The sequence below is a fragment of the Salvelinus fontinalis genome, chromosome 31, assembly GCF_029448725.1.
Source record: "Salvelinus fontinalis isolate EN_2023a chromosome 31, ASM2944872v1, whole genome shotgun sequence".
Classification (NCBI taxonomy): domain Eukaryota; kingdom Metazoa; phylum Chordata; class Actinopteri; order Salmoniformes; family Salmonidae; genus Salvelinus; species Salvelinus fontinalis.
In genome coordinates this window covers 20,889,689-20,912,212 of record NC_074695.1, presented here as the reverse complement: position 1 = coordinate 20,912,212, position 22,524 = coordinate 20,889,689, and the positions used below count along the sequence as shown (strand labels likewise).

Below are 22,524 nucleotides of genomic sequence, written 5' to 3'. Positions count from 1 at the left end.
TTTACGCACGCACGCACACACGACAGTGTGATCAGCGTCAATCAACTGTTAGGGTTACACGGAACCCAAATCGGCTGCGCGCGTGCGCCATCGTGCGCTATCGTGCATAAATGTATTTTGCCCCCCCACACCAAACGCGATCACAACACGCAGGTTAAAATATCCAAACAAACTCTGAACCAATGACATTAATTTGGGGACAGGTCGAAAAGCATTAAACATGTATGGCAATTTAGCTAGCTAGCTGACGTTAATTTGTCCTATTTAGCTAGCTTGCTGTTGCTAGCTAATTTGTCCTGGGATATAAACATTGAGTTGTTATTTTACCTGAAATGCACAAGGACCTCTACTCCGACAATTAATCCACACATAAAACGGCCAACCGAATAGTTTCTAGTCATCTCTCCTCCTTCCAGGCTTTTTCATCTTTGAACTTATATGGTGATGCATCTAAACTTTCATTGTATTACCACGACAAAGGCAACAAAGTTCGTCTTTCAGTCACCCACGTGGGTATAACCAATGAGGAGATGGCACGTGGGTACCTGCTTCTATAAACCAATGAGGAGATGGTAGAGGCAGGACTTGCAGCTCGATCTGCATCAGAAATAGGAACGACATCTATTTTAGCCCTTGGTGTCGCAGACGCTCGTTGGCGCGCACAAGCAGTGTAGGTACAATAATTAAATAACATGGATTTCTAAAAGTATTTTGCGACGCTCGCACATGCGACATGTCCGGTCTGGTCAGCATGTTAACTCTCATACTGTCTCTCTAGTAGTGTACAGTAACGGCTTAATAACTATAAATAAAGTTGTTTCATTGATATTGACACAAAATATTCCATAACAATGTGTGTTGTAGTAGGCTTGCCATGTGATTTCAAGCAGAATACGCTCCCTAAATTTGAGCGCGCTTCTTGTTGAGAATGAACGTTTGACGATAGTCCCTAATATTTCTCCAGCGGTCTAGCTCCTCAAATATTCCAGGCTCTCGTTTCAGTGAAGTAGCACAGTAGACTGTCACTGCACGGAATACATAGCTACACTTTTCTGTTATTCATAACTTTCTGGAAATGAAATTTATACGTTAAGCTTGAAGACTAAATCCAGCCCAAAATGACGGTGGACTTTGAAGAATGTGTGAAAGATTCACCCCGGTTCAGGTAAGAATTTGCGCATATCTTCTGTTTCGCTTGTTGAATTGTTCAGGGATTCGCACAATCGAGGAAAACGATTTCCAGGATTCTAAAAATCTCCAAATACCTTGAAACTGCAAATAGTTTCAATTGAAAATAAGAAATGTTAAATAGCTGTTTATCTTTCCATATTTTTATTCAATTAACCTATAATGCCATTGCAAGGCAATTATTGCAGTGAATTTCACAAGGCTGGACTAGGCTACTTGATATTAATAATCCATCATTTTGCGTAAAAATTGCCATTGCTTATCATAGGACAACCTTGGAGTGCATGGTGAATAAAGGTCGTGTGTCCTTTTACGGAGGTGGATTTCCCATCACCAAAAGACAGATGAAAATACTATAGGCTACATTATCATTAGTGTTAGTAATATCTCGACTTCTGTCTGCTACATCCATCCATTCCTCGGCTGTTGAGCACTTCCATGGGACAGACATCATGCGTTTTCCCCCCAACCCTCCCATGACGCATGAACATTCATAGATCACATGTATTTAGAATCCTTACTGTAGCAGGGCTTCCGTCAGGAAAATCGTTTTTTGGAACAATCATGTGTCATACATGTGTCATACACTGACGTTGTGTTCAACTGCATGGTCACTGTTTGTGAGAAGTGTGACATTCACCAAATTGTGATAATAATGTACATTTTGAATTACATTTCGATCTTGTATTTGTTCTTTAGATTACACAATATATGTTGTTAATGAAAAATAGGCCTATTGTCTATTCTGAAAAACATGTCCATCCCATGGTCTCCTCTTCATATTTGAATTCTGGAGGATGGGTTCCATGACTGGGACTGATTAGCCCTGATGTTATATGGCAGGAACTCTCCCAACTCCAAAGGCACTTCCCTTTTATTCAACTGCTCTCCTGGCAGAACTGCAAACTGCACACTCACAAAGGAAGCACTTCAAACAGTGGCTCTCAGGGAAACTAGAAGGTCCCACGCACTGCCTCACTGCTGCATGCTCCTCATGCTACGGCTGCTGCTACGACAGTGGCTGTGTGGTGCACACAGCACCAAAGGTTAGCTAAATAAATGAAGGCATTTATTTACATCCACATCCCTTCCCAGTCCCCTTCCCAGCCCTGGATGTCATTCCTCCCATTAGATTCCTTCCTCCCCTGCATCTAGAGTTAGCGTTCCAAATGGCACTCTTTTCCCTACATAGTGCACTACTTTTGAGCCTATGTGTGGAAGGAACTGGAGCGGCTGTCAGGCAGGCTGTAGGGTGTCTGCCTGGCCTGCATGCCTGGGTATGTGTGTGCACTGCCGCCACAGTAGAGCTCCCACAGATATAATCTGCTCTCCAAATCAAAGACTTCCAGACTTGGCAGCAGAACGTTAATGACTGCCATCTGGAACCTGAGAGAGAGGAGAGGCAGGCAGGTCTCATGAAGTGCTGAGTGAAGGGTATTTACAGAAACAACTCTCTCTGTGTTTGTGCTAAAAGACCAAGGCTGTACTGTAGCAACCAGAGTGGATCATCTTGCACTAGGCAGACGTTACTTAGCCCATTGCACACAGCTTGGAGAGATCTTTGAAGTCCCTCTTAGTTGTACTTAAATGCTAAAACGTTTTTGTTTAGCCATTGCTGTGGAAGAGGAATGAAAATTACCCCATAGATGCGATGCTTGGCAAAAACTAAGTATCTGACCTGGAAAAGCATATCAAATGAGCGCAAAAGATAGTTGTTATATCATGTTCAGAGTGTTTTGAGTAGAGTTTGAGCAATAGTTATTTATGCCAACAACTAATTCAATTATAATGCAGTGACAACAAGGCTGTTTTGTATCCTGAAAGGACCAGATCAGAGTCAGCCACCAAAAGAGACACACTTCTGAAGCAGCATATTCTTCCCACTGAATCCTGACAGGGAATTGAGCCCATATTGAAATGGGCCTTTTGTGGCAGTTAAAAGCAGTGTAAGTGTTATGCAACAAACTCTGGAGCTGGAATGACTGACTGCCTGGCAGACTGGCTGACTGACTCACTGACTGACTGACTGACTGCTGGCTGGGAGGAAGCAGCCAAGACCAGAGGGAATCAAGCCTTTGACATTTGATATTTGAAAGCCACAGTAATGGCTAATGGAATACTTCCCACACGTGTAAAAACATGTAGGCCATCAATTCTGCATGTCTGTTTTCACACGTTGGAGTTGGAGTCCATGTAGCATATGGGGATGTGTGAAACTTACTCCTCAGTCTGAATTGTCTAGCTTTTCGCGTGGCGCTGACCGGTAAGATGCTTCATGAAGCCAGTCATGCATGTGTGCTAGCAGGTCAGAGGTCCTGGGTTCCAGCCTCTGTGAGACAAATAAGGAGGAAGTGGTACTCGCTAAGCAAGCAGTGTGACGTCCTTTACATCATCCGCATTTTGAGCTGAGATGGCTTCTTGTGTCGTGGTTTACCATTACAATCCTCATCAATACAATTGCATATACAGTTGTCATACACTGAACAAAAATATAAACGCAACATGCAACAATTTCAACAATTTTTTTACAGTTCATATAAGAAAATCAGTCAATTGAAATAAATTCATTAGGCCCTAATCTATGGATTTCACATGACTGAGGTGGGGTGCGGCCATGGGTGGGCCTGGAAGGCCACAGACCCACCCACTTGGCAGCCAGGCCCACCCACTGGGGATCCAGGCCCAGCCAATCAGAATGAGTTCTTCCCCACAAAAGGAATTTATTACAGACAGAAATACTCCTCAGAACCCCCCCTCCACTCCCCCTCAGATGATCCCACAGGTGAAGAAGCCGGATGTAGAGGTCCTTGGCTGGCGTGGTTACACGTGGTCTGCGGATGTGAGGCCAGTTGGACGTATTGCCAAATTCTCTAAAACGATGTTGGAGGCAGCTTATGGTAGAGAATTGAACATTCAATTCTCTGGCAATGGGTCTGGTGAACATTCCTGCAGCCAACATGCCAACTCCCTCAAAACTTGGCCTTTTATTGTCCCCAGCACAAGGTGCACCTGAGTAATGACCATGCTGTTTAATCAGCTTCTTGATATGACCGACCGGTCCGGTCTTATGTAGCAAAATTTCAAATTGTGCTCTTTACGTTGGATGAAAGTAGAGACTCAGAGCTAGAAAATGGTATATCATACACTACAGTTGAGGAACAATCAGAAAGTAATTCTGCTTTGAAAGTTGATAAACTTGTAACCTCGAGAAAATGTCCTTTGAATGTTTTGATACACCTACTGAAGAGCTCTTCTTTGTCTACATCCATTCAGCATCATTCACACCCTTTAAAGTCTAGGCCCACCCATCTCTTTAAGGATTCACATGTGAGACCATGGGTGAAACAAACAAAGATTTCAAGACTAAAGTCTGGTTTCTACGACGGGTGTTTTTGTAAATTTAATCTGGAGTGCCAGAGTGTGCTCCGAGTGCGCTCTGGGCATTCGTAAACTCAAAGCATTGTCAGTTTGTATATTCAGAGTGTTTTGCTCTCGGAGTGTTCAGAGCGCACACTGGATGCTCTGGCCGAGGAGTAAGATATGATCCGAGTGCTCTGACCTAACAACAGCAGTCAAGCACCCAAGCTAACTGGCTAACATTGGTTAGCTTGTTAGCTACTTCCAGACACAAATGAGAGAACAGCTCACCCCAGCATAGGTGGTTAGGCTGCTTTTATGTTATTCAGATCGTTGGTGACTACAACTGTGCTGCTGGCAACAATTTTAATTATGTTTTTTTGCCAACGTTTACTGACTCCAGACATATTCAATGGGGGTTGAGCGTTCGTAAATTCATCAGTTATTCTGTGCTCTGGCAGTGCTCTGAAATCGAATTTTCTAGCTACGTCTATTGACAGTTGTCGTAGAGACATCATGAAGATTCTATTGAAAGGGTTACTTGCATAGTGGAGTCTTTTGTTTAGACATATAGCTAGCTAGCTAAACAATTAACCATCATTCCAACTCATAACATTACCACACTGCATGAATCTGCAGGTAGCTAACCAACCAGGTTCAATGTTAGCTAACATTAGTCTATAACTAGCAATGCAAATGGATCTGAGATACAAATAATATTACTACACAGATAATAGACGTAACGTTAGCTAGCGAGCCAGACAGTTAACGTTAGCTAGCTAGCTAACAGTACACTTTAACTTGAAATGAAAACGACTTTCTGACAAAATTATAAATAATTAACGTTATATCTGAAAATGTAATATCTGAAGATGTAGCTAGCTAGACTCTTACCCATATACATGGATGGACGCTTCTCCCTCTCTGTCACGGATGCCATGGTTGCCTTAGTTTGAAGATGTAATCCGGAGACAGGTGTTTTATACAACAGCCTTCTGTGTGTTCTCTTTTTGACTTCATCTGCATATTTGCAATCAAACGCCAGAATTTTCTCCATCTCCTTAGCGATCATACTCTAATTCCACTGATTTCAAAACTTGGTCCTCCAGAAAGTGGAAAGCAACACTAATGTAGTTCTACTATGTGATATCTTTCAAAAAAAAGCTGCGTTAAAAAGGATTACCTACACATACTGACCAGCTCATGTTATAGACAGAAGCGGGCTACATGGCAGACCAATCCGAACTCATCTCATGGCATGTCCAGCCCACTCATTATCTCAGCCAATCATGGCTACCTTTTCTGTGGCTAAACCAACTAGGCTTGTAATTTTAACAATTTTATTTGTATTTACAGATGGCATACATGTTTGTTATTAAGGGACATCAAGGTTAATTTCTGCCAAAGAACGCATTTTTATTAAAAAAAAGTTTATGTTCAAATGTCTCTCCTGTGAATTAGTGATGCGAGACATACGCCTAGTTTCCTGAAATGAGTCACATTTGCCACACATGTCAGGTGGATGGATTTTCTTGGCAAAGGAGAAATGCTCACTAGATATTAACACATTTGTGCACAAAATTGGAGAGAAATAAGCTCATGAAACATGAGACCAACGCTTTACGTGCTGCTTTTATATTTTTGTTTAGTGTATATTAAATGGGCTATTTAGTTTGATTGATGTAGCTTTTCTACACCTCCTCCGTTTTCATTGGTCAATGCTATTGACAAATTCTTCAGTTGTGTTCTTACCTCCTTGGTTTATAGATTACCAAGAAGCCAAATTATATAGTGCATTAAGTAAGCTCCAAAATTGTGAAAATCCCCTCATTGTGTACCCTCTATTTGGTCTCTATGGATACACCGTTGGACAACAGATGTGAGATTGTAGCCAAGGCACTCCAGTCCACATGGGTTTTGAGTGAGAGGTTTGTGATGGTCACTCACATGTGTTTGTTTGCTGCATCACAACATTGGCAACTTACAGTAACATTTGTGTTGTTTCTCCTTCACTCAGATGTTATGTTGAGGTCACACTCACATATTTGTAAAATACTTGGTGTCTATCTGTGGCCTCACTTTCACTTATGAAGCAGTCCCTCATAGGCCTACATATCACACATGGCTGTAACTCACTGGTGCTGCTCTGCCTATAAACATGTGTAATGTAACAACAAAACCTAACATTTATGTCCACAGTAGCTAACAACATGATAACATGTAGGTGTATTTTCCTACTGTGAGTTATTATGACCTATTATGACCTAGCACACTGTAATGAATACCACTTGTGTTTGTGGGTGAGTAATGAGTATTTATAAAGCCGAGATGTGTGGTGAGGCTCGAGAGAATAGTCAGTTTACAACCAGCCCCCCCGCCAGTTAATATGACCACTGGCGCTGCCTATAGCCCTGTCTGTCCAGGCTGTGTCCAACTCTGTGCATCCTTTCCTCCTCAGAGTTTATCAGCAGAATGTGGCCATTGTAAACCATGTTCTGAGTTACACTACTGACTCTTCAATGGAGCTGGCTGGCCTTCAGGCATTGAGGTGTGTGAGTGTGGCTCCTCCTTCCCCTTTTCAGTAAACACCTGAGGCCAGTGTGATGTGAGGCTGCCTTGATGCTGACAGCCTGACGGCCTTTTGGTCATTGACTCATAAGCTCTGACGGAGTCAAGGAAGACAGCCAGGGAATTCAAGGTCACTGACCTTTGACTTCAGCTATGTTGTGTGTGTGTCTGTCTTGAGAGAATTGAATGATTTTATACATAACTGTGAGGAACCGTGACAGTGTCATATTTCAGGATATGGCCTGCGATGGAGGAATGGCGAGCATGTGGCACAATGTCCCTCTCTGTGAAAGATGGCTACTCTACCCTGAGGATACATTTTGTATAATTTGTATGTAAAAAAAGAGAAAAAACGTGTTCTCAGAGAGCATCTCAATGACTAAATGAGTTCATGGCTTACATTATGCGAAATCTGAAATGCCATTCTGACTGGTCAGTAGTTAAATTAGGAAACACATTCCATTATGATGGAATTACATTGCATTACTGTTTTTATCTGATTCTATACCCATGTAATCATAGGGTGTACTTTCCATTTTGGGGCTACTCAGTTTAGTATGGCTACTTTGCGTGCATTGTTTTCTTACATTAATTGTTTTCAATCAGCCCCGAATTGACTGTAGTTACTAGAGGTCGACCGATTAATCGGAATGGCCGATTTTTTTGGACACCAATTTGGCCGATTTTTAAATGTATTATAATTTAAAAAAATGTACACCTTTATTTAACTAGGCAAGTCATTTAAGAACACATTCTTATTTTCAATGACGGCCTAGGAACGGTGTGTTAACTGCCTTGTTCAGGGGCAGAACGACAGATTTGTACCTTGTCAGCTCGGGGATTCAAACTTGCAACCTTACTGTTAACTAGTCCAACGCTCTAACCACCTGCCTCTCATTGCACTCCACGAGGAGCCTGCCTGGTACGCGAATGCAGTAAGAAGCCAAGGTAAGTTGCTAGCTAGCATTAGACTTATCTTATAAAAAACAATCAATCAATCAATCATAATCACTAGTTAACTACACATGGTTGATGATATTACTAGTTTATCTAGCATGTCCTGCGTTGCATCTAATCGATGCGGTGCGCATTCGCGGAAAAAGGACTGTCGTTGCTCCAATGTGTACCTAACCATAAACATCAATGCCTTTCTTAAAATCAATACACAGAAGTATATATTTTTAAACCTGCATATTTAGCTAAAATAAATCCAGGTTAGCAGGCAATATTAACCAGGTGAAATTGTGTCACTTCTCTTGCGTTCATTACATGCAGAGTCAGGGTTTATGCGATAATAATAAACGTTTTGTTTTCGAAATGATAGTTTCCGGATTCGACCATATTAATGACCAAAGGCTCGTATTTCTGTGTGTTATTATGTTATAATTAAGTCTATGATTTGATATTTGATAGAGCAGTCTGATTGAGCGATGGTAGGCAGCAGCAGGCTCCTAAGCATTCATTCAAACAGCACTTTCGTGCGTTTTACCAGCAACTCTTCACTGTGATTCAAGCATTGCACTGTTTATGACTTCAAGCCTATCAACTCCCGAGATTAGGCTGGTGTAACCGATGTGAAATGGCTAGCTAGTTAGCGGGGTGCGCGCTAATAGCGTTTCAAACGTCACTCGCTCTGAGACTTGGAGTAGTTGTTCCCCTTGCTCTGCATGGGTAACTTTGCTTCGAGGGTGGCTGTTGTCGATGTGTTCCTGGTTCGAGCCCAGGTAGAGGCGAGGAGAGGGACGGAAGCTATACTGTTACACTGGCAATACTAAAGTGCCTATAAGAACATCCAATAGTCAAAGGTATATGGAATACAAATGGTATAGAGAGAAATAGTGTTATAAATACTATATTAACTACAACCTAAAACCTCTTACCTTGGAATATTGAAGTCTCATGGTAAAAGGAACCACCAGCTTTCATATGTTCTCATGTTCTGAGCAAGGAACTTAAACGTTAGCTTTTTTACATGGCACATATTGCACTTTTACTTTCTTCTCCAACACTTTGTTTTGCATTATTTACACCAAAATGAACATGTTTCATTATTTATTTGAGGCTAAATGGATTTTTATTGATGTATTAAGTTAAAATAAGTGTTCATTCAGTATTATTGTCATTATTACAAATACATAATCAGTATCAGCTTTTTTTGGTCCTCCAATAATCGGTATCGGTATCGCCGTTGAAAAATCATAATCGGTCAACCTCTAGTAGTTACATTACAGGACATAGCCTCTCCTCTCACAAGCAACAGTGTGAAAGGGAATTACAGTACAGTGAGATTCGCTTACCTCAAGTTCTTAGTGTTCTTCAAGAGAAACACACTTGTTGCTGCAAAGAAAAGCCCTAGATTTTTCCAGTGGACCTTTCTAGGAGAATCAGTCACTAATGCTGCTTGGAAAGAATATAGCCAAAGTGTTTCTCAGAATGCAAACTGAAGCACACCTGTTTGAAAGCATGAAGTGGGTATTTTTAAACATTTAAGATGGCCGTCATCCAATATCTTCATAAGTGGAGCACTGTTCTTGCCCACCTCAGGGGTTGATGTTATCGCTATGATGTTGGAGCGGAGACATGACACATGTTGAGAAACGTATCCTATTGGTCTGTATAGAAGACAAGACGTTTGTTGAATGTTGCTCTCATTTTACCCTTGCCACCTATTTGAAATATCTTCTTTTTTGAACTCTTGGTCGTTCTCATAGTAACAACAAGAAGTTCAGCTGATCATGCCATTACTTTCTTTCTCTAGTCCTTCTCGAAGATCTGCTGCGGTCACAGCTGCTCTGAGCTGGAAGGGATTCCTTCCTGCTGCATGGTCTAGTTGCTTCTGTTCTATTTCATACTGACCAGCTGGAACCTGTGTCAGTGAGCCTCCCAAAACACCCTGACCTTGGTCAACGGGGGAAGTCATTGACTCTGACATCAATCTGCCCATCAGATGCATCCGTCTGCACAGCCATGACGGTCACTGATACCAACAGTCGTGGGAATTGTGGTGAAACTGTATTAAATTGTGAAGCATAGAGTTTAAGTGCATAGATGAGATATAGTGCTGACAAATGACAGACTGTTTTGTTTCTCCCATGGGTGACCCCACAGGGTTTTTTCTAGATCCAAATGGGCGGGTCAATGGGTGTGGTCACCACTGCTTTTTTTGTGTGCAATTTGATCATTTTTAAAAAAAAATCTGCAATTCTCCATGGAGCCAAGATATAGTTTTTGAAGTTTATTTTCTGCACTTCTACACATTTTGCCATGGAGCTGAGGGGAAATGTTTCAATTTTAAAGATAATTTCCTGTGTTATTTTGCTCAAACTCAATAACAAAATTGTTTGGGGAATTTTCAATTCCTCCTATATATATATATATATATGTATGTATGTGTATATATATGTATGTGTGTGTGTGTGTGTGTGTGTGTGTGTGTGTGTGTGTGTGTGTGTGTATATATATATATATATATATATATATATATATATATATATATATATATATATACACTGCTCAAAAAAATAAAGGGAACACTTAAACAACACAATGTAACTCCAAGTCAATCACACTTCTGTGAAATCAAACTGTCCACTTAGGAAGCAACACTGATTGACAATAAATTGCACATGCTGTTGTGCAAATGGAATAGACAAAAGGTGGAAATTATAGGCAATTAGCAAGACACCCCCAAAAAAGGAGTGATTCTGCAGGTGGTGACCATGCTTCCTGGCTGATGTTTTGGTCACTTTTGAATGCTGGCGGTGCTCTCACTCAAGTGGTAGCATGAGACGGAGTCTACAACCCACACAAGTGGCTCAGGTAGTGCAGCTCATCCAGGATGGCACATCAACGCGAGCTGTGGCAAGAAGGTTTGCTGTGTCTGTCAGCGTAGTGTCCAGAGCATGGAGGTGCTACCAGGAGACAGGCCAGTACATCAGGAGACGTGGAGGAGGCTGTAGGAGGGCAACAACCCAGCAGCAGGACCGCTATCTCCGCCTTTGAGCAGGAGGAGCACTGCCAGAGCCCTGCAAAATGACCTCCAGCAGGCCACAAGTGTACCCAAGCAAGCCCCTTCCTGCTATCTGAATAAAAGTCAACTCTGAGAAATTACCATTAGACCATGTTTTTCTCCATTAGGAGGAGAACGAAGGTTAAGTAACATTGCTGAATCTTTAACCATACCACGTGGTTAAACACTTAGACGATCAAGAACAAGTCCTTGATATTGAGTACTAGTCTGCAGCTAGGAATTCGGTATCATTGAACGTGACGAAAGACAACCGCCGAAACATCATTCTATAACGAATGTCACTCTGAACTATCCACAATAGCCAAGACAGAGACCGACGAATCTCCAACAGAAACTAACTTCTCTCCAACGATCAAGACGACACACACCGAGCGTAACTATATATATATTGATTGCAATTGTTATAAAGAGTATACTCTGTAGTGACTTCTGAATCTTTCCCCCATTTTCCCTTTTGTCTAACAAGCCGACATGCCGGTTCAGCCCACTAGAGCATATTTCTCCCATCATTTCATGTAACTGTTTTAAGTTTGTTTGTTTGTTTATGCATTTCTGTGAATTAATTAGTTAGTAATAAATAAATTATTTAAGACAATTGATGTATGGATGACTCATAGTGAAGACTGGGTTCGTGCAGATAATCAACAATTTACGACGTTTGGAATGAGACTAACGTGAGGTAAAAAAATAAATAAATCATTAATTAGAAGACTATTGATCAGATATGAAAATATCTGAAAGGTTATATTGGGAAATTATAACTTTGTAATCTGACTACTTTCCCTGGTGCTCCCAAATTCATAGTTAATTAGTTACATTATTACTCAGTTGATCGCGTAATCCCAAACTACAGGAATCTTTGATAAAAACTATAAATCTTCAATTTAACGATAGCAAAGACACAACAGACGCATGTGGGTGTACGGATGCTCTCCGCATGTGTATTTCCCACCGTAAAGCATGGAGGAGGAGGTGTTATGGTGTGGGGGTTCTTTGCTGGTGACACTGTCAGTGATTTACTTAGAATTCAAGGCACACTTACTGCATTCTGCAGCGATACACCATCCCATGTGGTTTGGGCTTAGTGGGACTATCATTTGTTTTTCAACAAAACAATGACCCAACACACCTCCAGGCTATGTAAGGGCTATTTTACCAAGAAGGAGAGTGATGGAGTGCTGCATCAGATGACCAGGCCTCCACAATCCCCCAACTTGAACCCAATTGAGATGGTTTGGGATGAGTCAGACCGCAGAGTGAAGGAAAAGCAGCCAACAAGTGCTCAGCATATGTGGGAACTCCTTCAAGACTGTTGGAAAAGTATGCCAGGTGAAGCTGGTTGAGAGAAAGCCAAGCTTGTGCATAGCTGTCATCAAGGCAAAAGGTGGCTATTTGTAGAATCTCAAATATAAAGTAAACAAATAAATAAAATACAATTTTGGTTGACTACATGATTCCATATGTGCTATTTTATAGTTTTGACGTCTTCACTTTTATGATACAATGCAGAAAATAGTTAAAATAAAGAAAAACCCTTGAATTAGTAGGTGTTCTAAAACTTTTGACCGGTGGTGTGTGCACACAGTCATGGCCAAAAGTTTTGAGAATGACACAAATATAAATTTTCAAAGTGCACTGCCTCAGTTTGTATGATGGAAATTTGCATATACTCCAAAATGTTATGAAGAGTGATCAGATGAATTCCAATTAATTGCAAAGTCCCTCTTTGCCATGCAAATGAACTGAATCCCCCCAAAACATTTCCACTGCATTTTAGCTCTGCCACAAAAGGACCAGCTGACATCATGTCAGTGATTATCTCGTTAACACAGGTGTGAGTGTTGACGAGGACAAGGCTGGAGATCACTCTGTCATGCTGATTGAGTTTGAATAACAGACTGGAATCTTAAAAAGGAGGGAGGTACTTGGAATCATTGTTCTTCCTCTGTCAAACATGGTTACCTGCAAGGAAACACGTGCCGTCATCATTGCTTTGCACAAAAAGGTCATCACAGGCAAGGATATTGCTGCCAGTAAGATTGCACCTAAATCAAACATTTATCGGATCATCAAGAACTTCAAGGAGAGCGGTTCAATTGTTGTGAAGAAGGCTTCAGGGCGCCCAAGAAAGTCCAACAAGCGCCAGGACCGTCTCCTAAAGTTGATTCAGCTGCGGCATCGGGGCACCACCAGTACAGAGCTTGCTCAGGAATGGCAGCAGGCAGGTGTGAGTGCATCTGCACGCACAGTGAGGCGAAGACTTTTGGAGGATGGCCTGGTGTCAAGAAGGGCAGCAAAGAAGCCACTTCTCTCCAGGAAAAACATCAGGGACAGACTGATATTCTGCAAAAGGTACAGGGATTGGACTGCTGAGGACTGGGGTAAAGTCATTTTCTCTGATGAATTCCCTTTCCGATTGTTTGGGGAATCCGGAAAAAAGTTTGTCCGGAGAAGACAAGGTGAGTGCTACTATCAGTCCTGTGTCATGCCAACAGTAAAGCATCCTGAGACCAACTCACAATTTTGCCTAAGAACACTGCCATGAATAAATAATGGTACCAACATATCCTCCGAGAGCAACTTCTCCCAACCATCCAGGAACAGTTTGGTGACGAACAATGCCTTTTCCAGCATGATTGAGCACCTTGCTATAAGGCATAAGTGATAACTAAGTGGCTCGGGGAACAAAACATCGATATTTTGGGTCCATGGCCAGGAAACTCCCCAGACCTTAACTTCTCTGGGATATGTGGGACGCTAACGTCCCACTTGGCCAAAAGCCAGTAAAAATGCAGAGCGCCAAATTCAAATAAATTACTATAAAAATCCAACTTTCATGAAATTACACATGAAAGACACCAAATTAAAGCTACACTTGTTGTGAATCCAGCCAACATGTCTGATTTCAAAAAGGATTTACGGCAAAAGCACACCTTGCGATTATGTTAGGTCAGTACATAGCCACAGAAAAACACAGCCATTTTACCAGCCAAAGAGAGGAGTAACAAAAAGCAGAAATAGAGATAAAATTAATCACTAACCTTTGATGATTTTCATCAGATGACACTCATAGGACTTCATGTTACACAATACATGTATGTTTTGTTCGGTAAAGTTCATATTTATATCCAAAAATCTGAGTTTAGGCGGGACGCTACTGTCTCACTTGGCCAAAAGCCAGAGAAAATGCAGAGCGCCAAATTCAAATAAATTACCATAAAAATCAAACTTTCATTAAATCACACATGAAAGATACCAAATTAAAGCTACACTTGTTGTGAATCCAGCCAACATGTCAGAATTCAAATAGGCTTTTCGGCAAAAGCAAACAATGCTATTATCTGAGTTAGCACCATAGTAAAAAAGAGAGAGAAGCATATTTCAACCCTGCAGGCGTGACACAAAACGCAGAAATAAAAATATAATTCATGCCGTACCTTTGACGAGCTTCTGTTGTTGGCACTCTAATATGTCCCATAAACAGGGCCTCCCGGGTGGGGCAGTGGTCTAGGGCACTGCATCGCAGTGCTAACTGCGCCACCAGAGTCTCTGGGTTCGCCCCCAGGCTCTGTCGCAGCCGGCCGCGACCGGGAGGTCCGTGGGGCGACGCACAATTGGGCTAGCGTCGTCCGGGTTAGGGAGGGTTTGGCCGGTAGGGATTTCCTTGTCTCATAGCGCTCCAGCGACTCCTGTGGCGGGCTGGGCGCAGTGCGCGCTAACCAAGGGGGCCAGGTGCACGGTGTTTCCTCCGACACATTGGTGCGGCTGGCTTCCGGGTTGGAGGCGCGCTGTGTTAAAGAAGCAGTGCGGCTTGGTTGGGTTGTGCCTCGGAGGACGCATGGCTTTCGACCTTCGTCTCTCCCGAGACCGTACGGGAGTTGTAGCGATGAGACAAGATAGTAATTACTAGCGATTGGATACCACGAAAATTGGGGAGAAAAGGGGATAAAATTAAAAAAATTAAATAATAAATAAATATGTCCCATAAACATCACAAATGGTCCTTTTGTTCGATTAGTTCCGTCGATATATATCCAAAATGTCAATTTATTTGGCGCGTTTGATCCAGAAAAACACAGGTTCCAACTTGTAAAACATGACTACAAAATATCTCAAAAGTTACCTGTAAACATTGCCAAAACATTTCAAACTACTTTTGTAATACAACTTTAGGTATTTTTTTACGTAAATAATTGATAAAATTGAAGACGGGATGATCTGTGTTCAATACAGAATTAAAACAAACTGTAGCTAGCTTTCTGATCACGCGCCTCTAACTAACAGGACACTTCAGATGGCCGAACTTCTTCATTACACAAAGGAAAAAACCTCAACCAATTCCTAAAGACTGTTGACATCCAGTGGAAGCGGTAGGAACTGCAAGAAGGTCAATTAGAAATCTGTATTTCCAATGAAAACACATTGAAAAGAGAGTGACCTCAAAAAGAAAAAATCTGAATGGTTTGCCCTTGGGGTTTCGCCTGCTAAATAAGTTCTGTTATACTCACAGACATGATTCAAACAGTTTTAGAAAGTGGCCTGCTGGAGGTCATTTTGCAGGGCGCTGGCAATGCACCCCTTGCACAAAGTCGGAGGTAGCGGTCCTGCTGCTGGGTTGTTGCCCTCCTACGGCCTCCTCCACGTCTCCTGATGTACTGGCCTGTCTCCTGGTAGCGCCTGCATGCTCTGGACACTACGCTGACAGACACAGCAAACCTTTTTGCCACAGTTCGCATTGATGTGCCATCCTGGATGAACTGCACTACCTGAGCCACTTGTGTGGGTTGTAGACTCCGTCTCATGCTACCACTAGAGTGAGAGCACCGCCAGCATTCAAAAGTGACCAAAACATCAGCCAGGAAGCATAGGAACTGAGAAGTGGTCTGTGGTCACTACCTGCAGAATCACTCCTGTTTTGGGGGGTGTCTTGCTAATTGCCTATAATTTCCACCTTTTGTCTATTCCATTTGCACAACAGCATGTGAAATGTATTGTCAATCAGTGTTGCTTCCTAAGTGGACAGTTTGATTTCACAGAAGTGTGATTGACTTGGAGTTACATTGTGTTTTTTAAGTGTTCCCTTTATTTTTTTGAGCAGTGTGTATATATATATATGTGTGTATGTATATATATATATATATATATATGTGTGTATATATATAGTATATAGTTGAAGTGTACCTATGATGAAAATTACAGGCCTCTCTCATCATTTTAAGTGGGAGAACTTGTACAATTGGTGGCTGACTAAATACTTTTTTGCCCCACTGTGTATATATATATATATATATATATAATATATACACTCACTCACTCACTCACTCACTCACTACCGGTCAAAGGTTTTAGAACACCTACTCATTAATTTAAAATATATACAGTATATATATTATAGAATTTTTTAATGTATTATTTAGAAAAAAAAATTGTACTTTGGCATCACAGAGAAATTGCTAGGCGGCCCACCGAAGGATTTCTATTGCAGAAAAATCCCTGCCCCATTTTGAATCCTACATTAGACAAATTTCCGTTTTGTTTCTGCTGCCTTTATTTGCTCCCTTTCGCCTCTGTTAGTTTTTGGGGCTGTTTCAGCTCACCGGGCAGGCCTACAGGCATCCTTACCATTGAGGGTGTCAGTGATGCTGTGCAGCGGAGTGGAGCTGACCACTCCAGGTGATGAAAACAAGTGACAAGGATTAAGTCAGCATTTGACAATCTCTCTCTCTCCTAATCAGGTATTAGCCGACATTCTCCCTCTCCTCTCTCTGCTCAATCCCAGGAGAGGAGAAAGTCAAGGTGTTTCACCTCCAAACAAACACATCCTGCTCGGGTGGTGTGATGTCTCCTTGGTGGGGAATTGAATTGAAATCAATCTATAAACACATCAGCATTAAAGTTATTGAAGTAAAATAATTTGCTGTCCTGAACTTTCTTTCAGCATTTCAATCTATAGACAATCTCCCCCTCAGCTCACACTTGAGTTGTGTTCCTCTCTTTGAAAGGGGATGTCTTTACACTCAGCAGAGCCAAAGGGAATGTGTGATGATTGCAGAGGCTCTGTGATAGATCTCAGGATGAAGCAAGGACGGCTTCAGTTGCTCGACTGATTTTCAGTAGGATGAGAGGCTTCTTTCTATATAGGGGAATCAGGGACTCTGATACAACCGAATACAGTATATGAACGCTGGAGTCCCAACAAAAGCTGTCCCATAAAGTTCAGAACAGAAACAATCTATTATAGATATCTGGTGTATTATGTCATTTGAACTGAAGCAGGTTCTATGTAGAAATTATTCTGCAACGTGTACTAATTATTTCCATCCACACCAATGTTACAACGTTTAATTTCCTATTTGTTCGAGAGTTACTGGTATTATTTATCTTTTTAATGGTGGCTAATGATGAATCTCTGTTAATGGACTGGAGGAGTCTGGCTGCAGCCTGCTTGAGTTGTTGGGGACACAGCACAGGGATGATGTCATCTTAGTCTTTGCGTTGGAGAGTGGGGGCTCTGCATGAGTCCTGGCTGTCCCTCTCATTTCTCATTTCTGTCTGATAGCAATATGCTCTTCACACACCTCCACACAAAGGGCCGTGGTGCATGGCGCTGCATTCTGAATAGGGTGGTGTGTGTGTGTGGTGGTAATCCACTTCCATAGGAGAACCTGCAAGATGACAAAGAGACCTGGGATTTGGGCCAGCGGCCTAGCACAAACAGAAACCTGCCTTGCCTACCCTTAAGAGTGTGTGAACAGTTTATTAAGTGCGGGGAAATCTAACTGCCAAACCGTATGACTGTTTCTCCTTTTCATCTTTCCCTCTTTCAACCCCATCGCCCAGTAATGCCACAAGTTGTGCCGCATGCTGTGTTAACTTGAAGTCATTGAAACTGCACTATGGTAGAAGTGTTTCAGAGATACATGATACAGGGGCCCCCCGAGTGGCGCATCGGTCTAAGGCACTGCATTGCAGTCCTAGAGGCCTCACTACAGACCCGAATTCGAATCCGGGCTGTTTCACAACCGGCCGTGACTGGGAGTCCCATAGGGCAGCGCACAATTGGCCCAGCATCGTCTGCGTTAGGGGAGGGTTTGGCCGGGGGGGCTTTACTTGGCTCATCGCACTCTAGCAACTCTTTGTGGCGGGCTGGGCGCCTGCCGGCTGACCACGGTCGTCAGGTGAACGTTTTCTCTGACACATTGGTGCCGACAGGTGTTAAGAAGCGCGGTTTGGCGGGTCATGTTTCAGAGGACGCATCACTCGAGCCAGTTGGGGAGTTGCAGCGATGAGACAAGATTGAAATTGGGGGTAAAATACAAAAAAAGAAGAGATATATGATGCATAGAGTTATACAGACATTATTAGTACCATTACAGCTAGTGATGTTGGGAAATCGCTAGAGTTACATATCACAATGTTATTTTGGACAATATATATCAATCATTTGACTCCAAGTATTGAATACAAAAATATATTCTGCTTTGCAGAACAGGTGAGGCAGCTCTGTCTCTCTTAGAGGAACACCATTGGACTAGGTTCTGGCCCTGTGCATGTACGCCATGAATAAGTCATCTGCCAGCAGATGTTTGCCAGGCCCGCTGAGAGAGGACTAGTTGGACTAGTGGGAGATTAGGTGACCTGCACAGTACAGTAGGTCTAGTGTGACTGCCTCCACCAGATGCTCTATCCCAACATTCAATCAATCAGCTTTCTCTCTCAATTCTAGCAGTTTTATGGTGATGATAACTAAGACCTTTGATATTGGTGTATTGATATCACGTGACATGCTGAAACTATAAATGAGAGGGCCTTTGGCTTTGGATGTGACACAACTTGTGCTAAAACTCAATAAGTTTTGCTTTTGAATGCTGAAGGTTCTGCGCAGATGTGCAAGATCAGGAACAAGCCGACTACTTCGCGTTGACTACTGATATAACCTGGGGTTGTTCGGCATGCAAAATGACTTCTAGATCAATCTGTCAGGAGAGGACGCATCAGTTGTCATGAAAGATTAGGTATTTTCGAGAAGTAGAAAGAAAGTAATATGAGCATAAACATTTAGTGAATGGCTGATTCGTAACGTTTGAATCAATTTTCGGACTGAGGCATGCTACATTTGGATCAGTTTGGGGTCCGTGAATCGATGCAGTCATATATTCAAGATTTGAATCAGCAACTGATGCGTATCGGTGAGTCGTTACATCCCTAGGATATGGCCTGTGGTGAGGTGGCTGACCCGGATCTCTAATGCCCAGTAACGGAGCCTCCTCTCTGGCGACTGATTCACTTCTGGATCCTGGCACTGGATCACATGTTCACCAACACAAAAGATCTTTGTTAACCTTTTGTTAAATTGGATATATTGGATGACCATCACACTATACTAATGTTTACTTGTTTATTGTGCCGTCATTGGCTAAGTGACAGCTTTCTCCCTCATGGATCATAGGAGGTCTTTATCCTATATCAAATAGTATGTTGGATGAGTTGACCATCACATTTACTGTAGCTTATCACTACTTGTTTGTTGTGTCTTCATTGGCTGAGTGTCAACTTTCTCCTTCAGTGAAGTCATTAGCCTAGCTGTTGTTGATGCTCTGTAATGGCCTAGTCTCTAGAGGCTGTGGTTTGTAGTGGAGACCAATGAGCCGTGACTGACTGAAGACGCTCTGTTTGTACACTGCTGTTGCTCTGCTCCTTGTTCAATTAGGCTCCATTGAGACGAGATGGAATGCTACAGAGAGAGATACTCAATGCCATTTGTCAGCATTGTTTAACTAAGGAAATTGATCTTCTCATTATTGTGATACCAAGTGTCGAGGTAGTTGGTGGGAATGTTGAAGGTACAGTGGTTCCTCCTTTTAAAAATTGTGAGCTTGCACTGCGGGACTTAGAGGTACCCAGCGTCACGGCTTCATTGCTCCAGACCACCACAAGGGGGAGATAGAGCACTCATTATGCAAGGTTTTTATATGACCAATCACATTGAGTGGTTCCAATGACGAAATTGACGCGAGCCACCCGTCCCTGGGGCTTTCTTCAACAAAAATGGCTGACAAAGCATTACGGTGGAACCAAATGTAAGTAGTTATAACATCATAACGACATAAAGAGTCAAGCAAAACATTTACAATTGAGAGCAAAATGTTAGTTAATGTAGAGCCAAACATTTGTGCATATTTTTTTGTCATAAAGTTAATTTATGAAAATTGCTATTTAGCAAGTTAGCTGACAAGCTAACATTAGCCAGCTAGCTAGCTAGTGTTATGACAGGAAAATGGATTTGTAATTGGTGTTGTTTAATGTTTTAGAGACTCCTGAGAAAACCAGCAAACCAGGCTGTTGTCTTGTGAAACAGGGGATGTAAAGAATCTAGCTAGCTACAGCATTTTCTGAAAATTGAACGTACAATTGTGTAAGCTTGCCTTGCAATGCAGCTGACGTAACATAGCTAGCTAACGATTTACTTGCTTATGGTGTAGTGGAGGATAAAAATAATTGTATGCCTATGGATGTGTAGCTAGCTACAGTATGAGGCAATCTGTGTATGGACCCTAAAACGTTTGGTGTGAATATTCAGAACCAATCTATGAACCTCAGCTATCATAGTTGTTGAATGGCATTAATGAAGCCTATGGATAGAGTAGAATATAATAACTGTATTGTGCCAAGGATGCAAGTCCTATATACATGTACTGTAGTTATTACCACACATGAGATTCCCGCATTGTAGCCTGTACATTGAATATATTCACTGATCATGTACTCTTCCTTGGCAAATAAACGTGCGGTTCAGGTATGAATCTCTGAGACGTTCTTTTTCAGTCATATCAAACTCTATTATTTAAATGATGCTGTGTCTGCATGTATGCGTTACAATTATACACTTCAACAGTGTTTACCACTCCTGCCCCTGGGACATCAATGATTACACATTGTAACTATGCAATAGACTAGAAACATGATTGATTTGTAATTCATATATACAGAAAAAAAACTGCATATCTAACTCCCTTCACAGGATAATATTTCAATGAGATACTTAATTTCAACCAGTGGAGAATGTGAAACGTTTTATTGAATCTTGTCTGTGTACCAGAGCGCAGAATGATTAATTTACGAGCGCTCAACACCTGTTGAATATGGCCGGTGTCAGTAAACGTTGGTAAAAGCATAATTAAATTGTTTCCAGCAACACAGTTACAATCACCAACACTCTAGTTAACACGGAAACTGCCTTACCAGCTCTGCTAGGGCGAGTAAAATGGTTAGAGTGGTCACATTTGTGTCTGGAATTAGCTTGCAAGCTAGCCAATGTTAGCTTGGGTGCTTTACTGCTGTTGTAAGGCCAGAACGCTCAAATCAACCCTACTCCTCGGCCCGAACGTCCAGTGTGCACTCCGAGAGCGAAACGGTCTGAATTTACAAACTGACAACGCTCTGAATTGTACAACGTGAGCATCACGTTGTACAGTGCTATATTTTCTGTTCCATCCTAACGGAAACCCAGAGGGTTTTTCATTTTTCATGGAATAGAAACACCATAATATTAATCAAATTAATTAAGCAAGTACCAGTCAAAAGTTTGGACACACCTACCCATTCCAGGATTTTTCTTTATTTTTACTATTTTCTACATTGTAGAATAATAGTGAAGACATCACAACTATGAAATAACACCGGTCTCCCGTGTGCCCTGCATTCTGTAGTACAGTCATGGCCTGGTCTCCCTTATGTAAAGAATTAGGCACTTTCCCACGTTTACTACAGTATGTATTGTAGACTGCACAGTAGCCTAATAAACAAATAAACACATTTTGGTAGTCCTACTCACGTTAGGTCTGTGTATGCATAAATGGGGATCTTATAGGGTTATTGTGGAATTTTGCTGTTATCGTTTCCCAATCTTGTATTTCAATCATTTTCTTGTCCCTTGAAAACTGTCATGTGAAAATCTTAATTTCCATTCAGTAAGAAATGGGCAATAATAATCTACTATAATAATGGTTGGTTCTTTGTAAGGACAACTCTCTGAAGCACAGAAGCCCAGTCTTTTGTCTATGCGAGACACATCTCCAAATTATAAGACAGGAAAGAGCTGAATGCTTCACACGTTTGGTATGTCTTTCTAGTGCGAGCCAAGCTGCATGTTTCGCCCACAAAAATGCTGGGAAGATTTCCAGTCCCAGGCCAACTCCGCTTCAGCCTCCGCAGTCAGCATTGACTGAACATCATGGTGCGTGTTTAGGAAGGGATATCAGTCACTGGGGTAAATCCTGTCGTTTCACTGAAATGTCAGAATTTTACTGAAATGTTTTCACTGAAATGCCAGGTTTAGGATATAGGATCAGCTCAGATACTGTACCAGACAGACCGGACAG

The 22,524-nt window shown here is 41.9% G+C and overlaps 1 protein-coding gene across 1 annotated transcript in view; it reads left to right on the top strand.

Moving 5' to 3' along the window:
- The first annotated feature begins 954 nt into the window (after positions 1 to 954).
- The window catches only part of LOC129829788 (arf-GAP with coiled-coil, ANK repeat and PH domain-containing protein 3-like), a 102,151-nt gene continuing 80,581 nt past the window's right edge, over positions 955 to 22,524 (top strand). Inside the window, exon 1 of the mRNA XM_055891710.1 lies at positions 955 to 1,165. Within this exon, the coding sequence (XP_055747685.1) occupies positions 1,119 to 1,165 (47 nt within the window). The 5' untranslated portion in view covers positions 955 to 1,118. The remainder of the gene's footprint in view (positions 1,166 to 22,524) is intronic.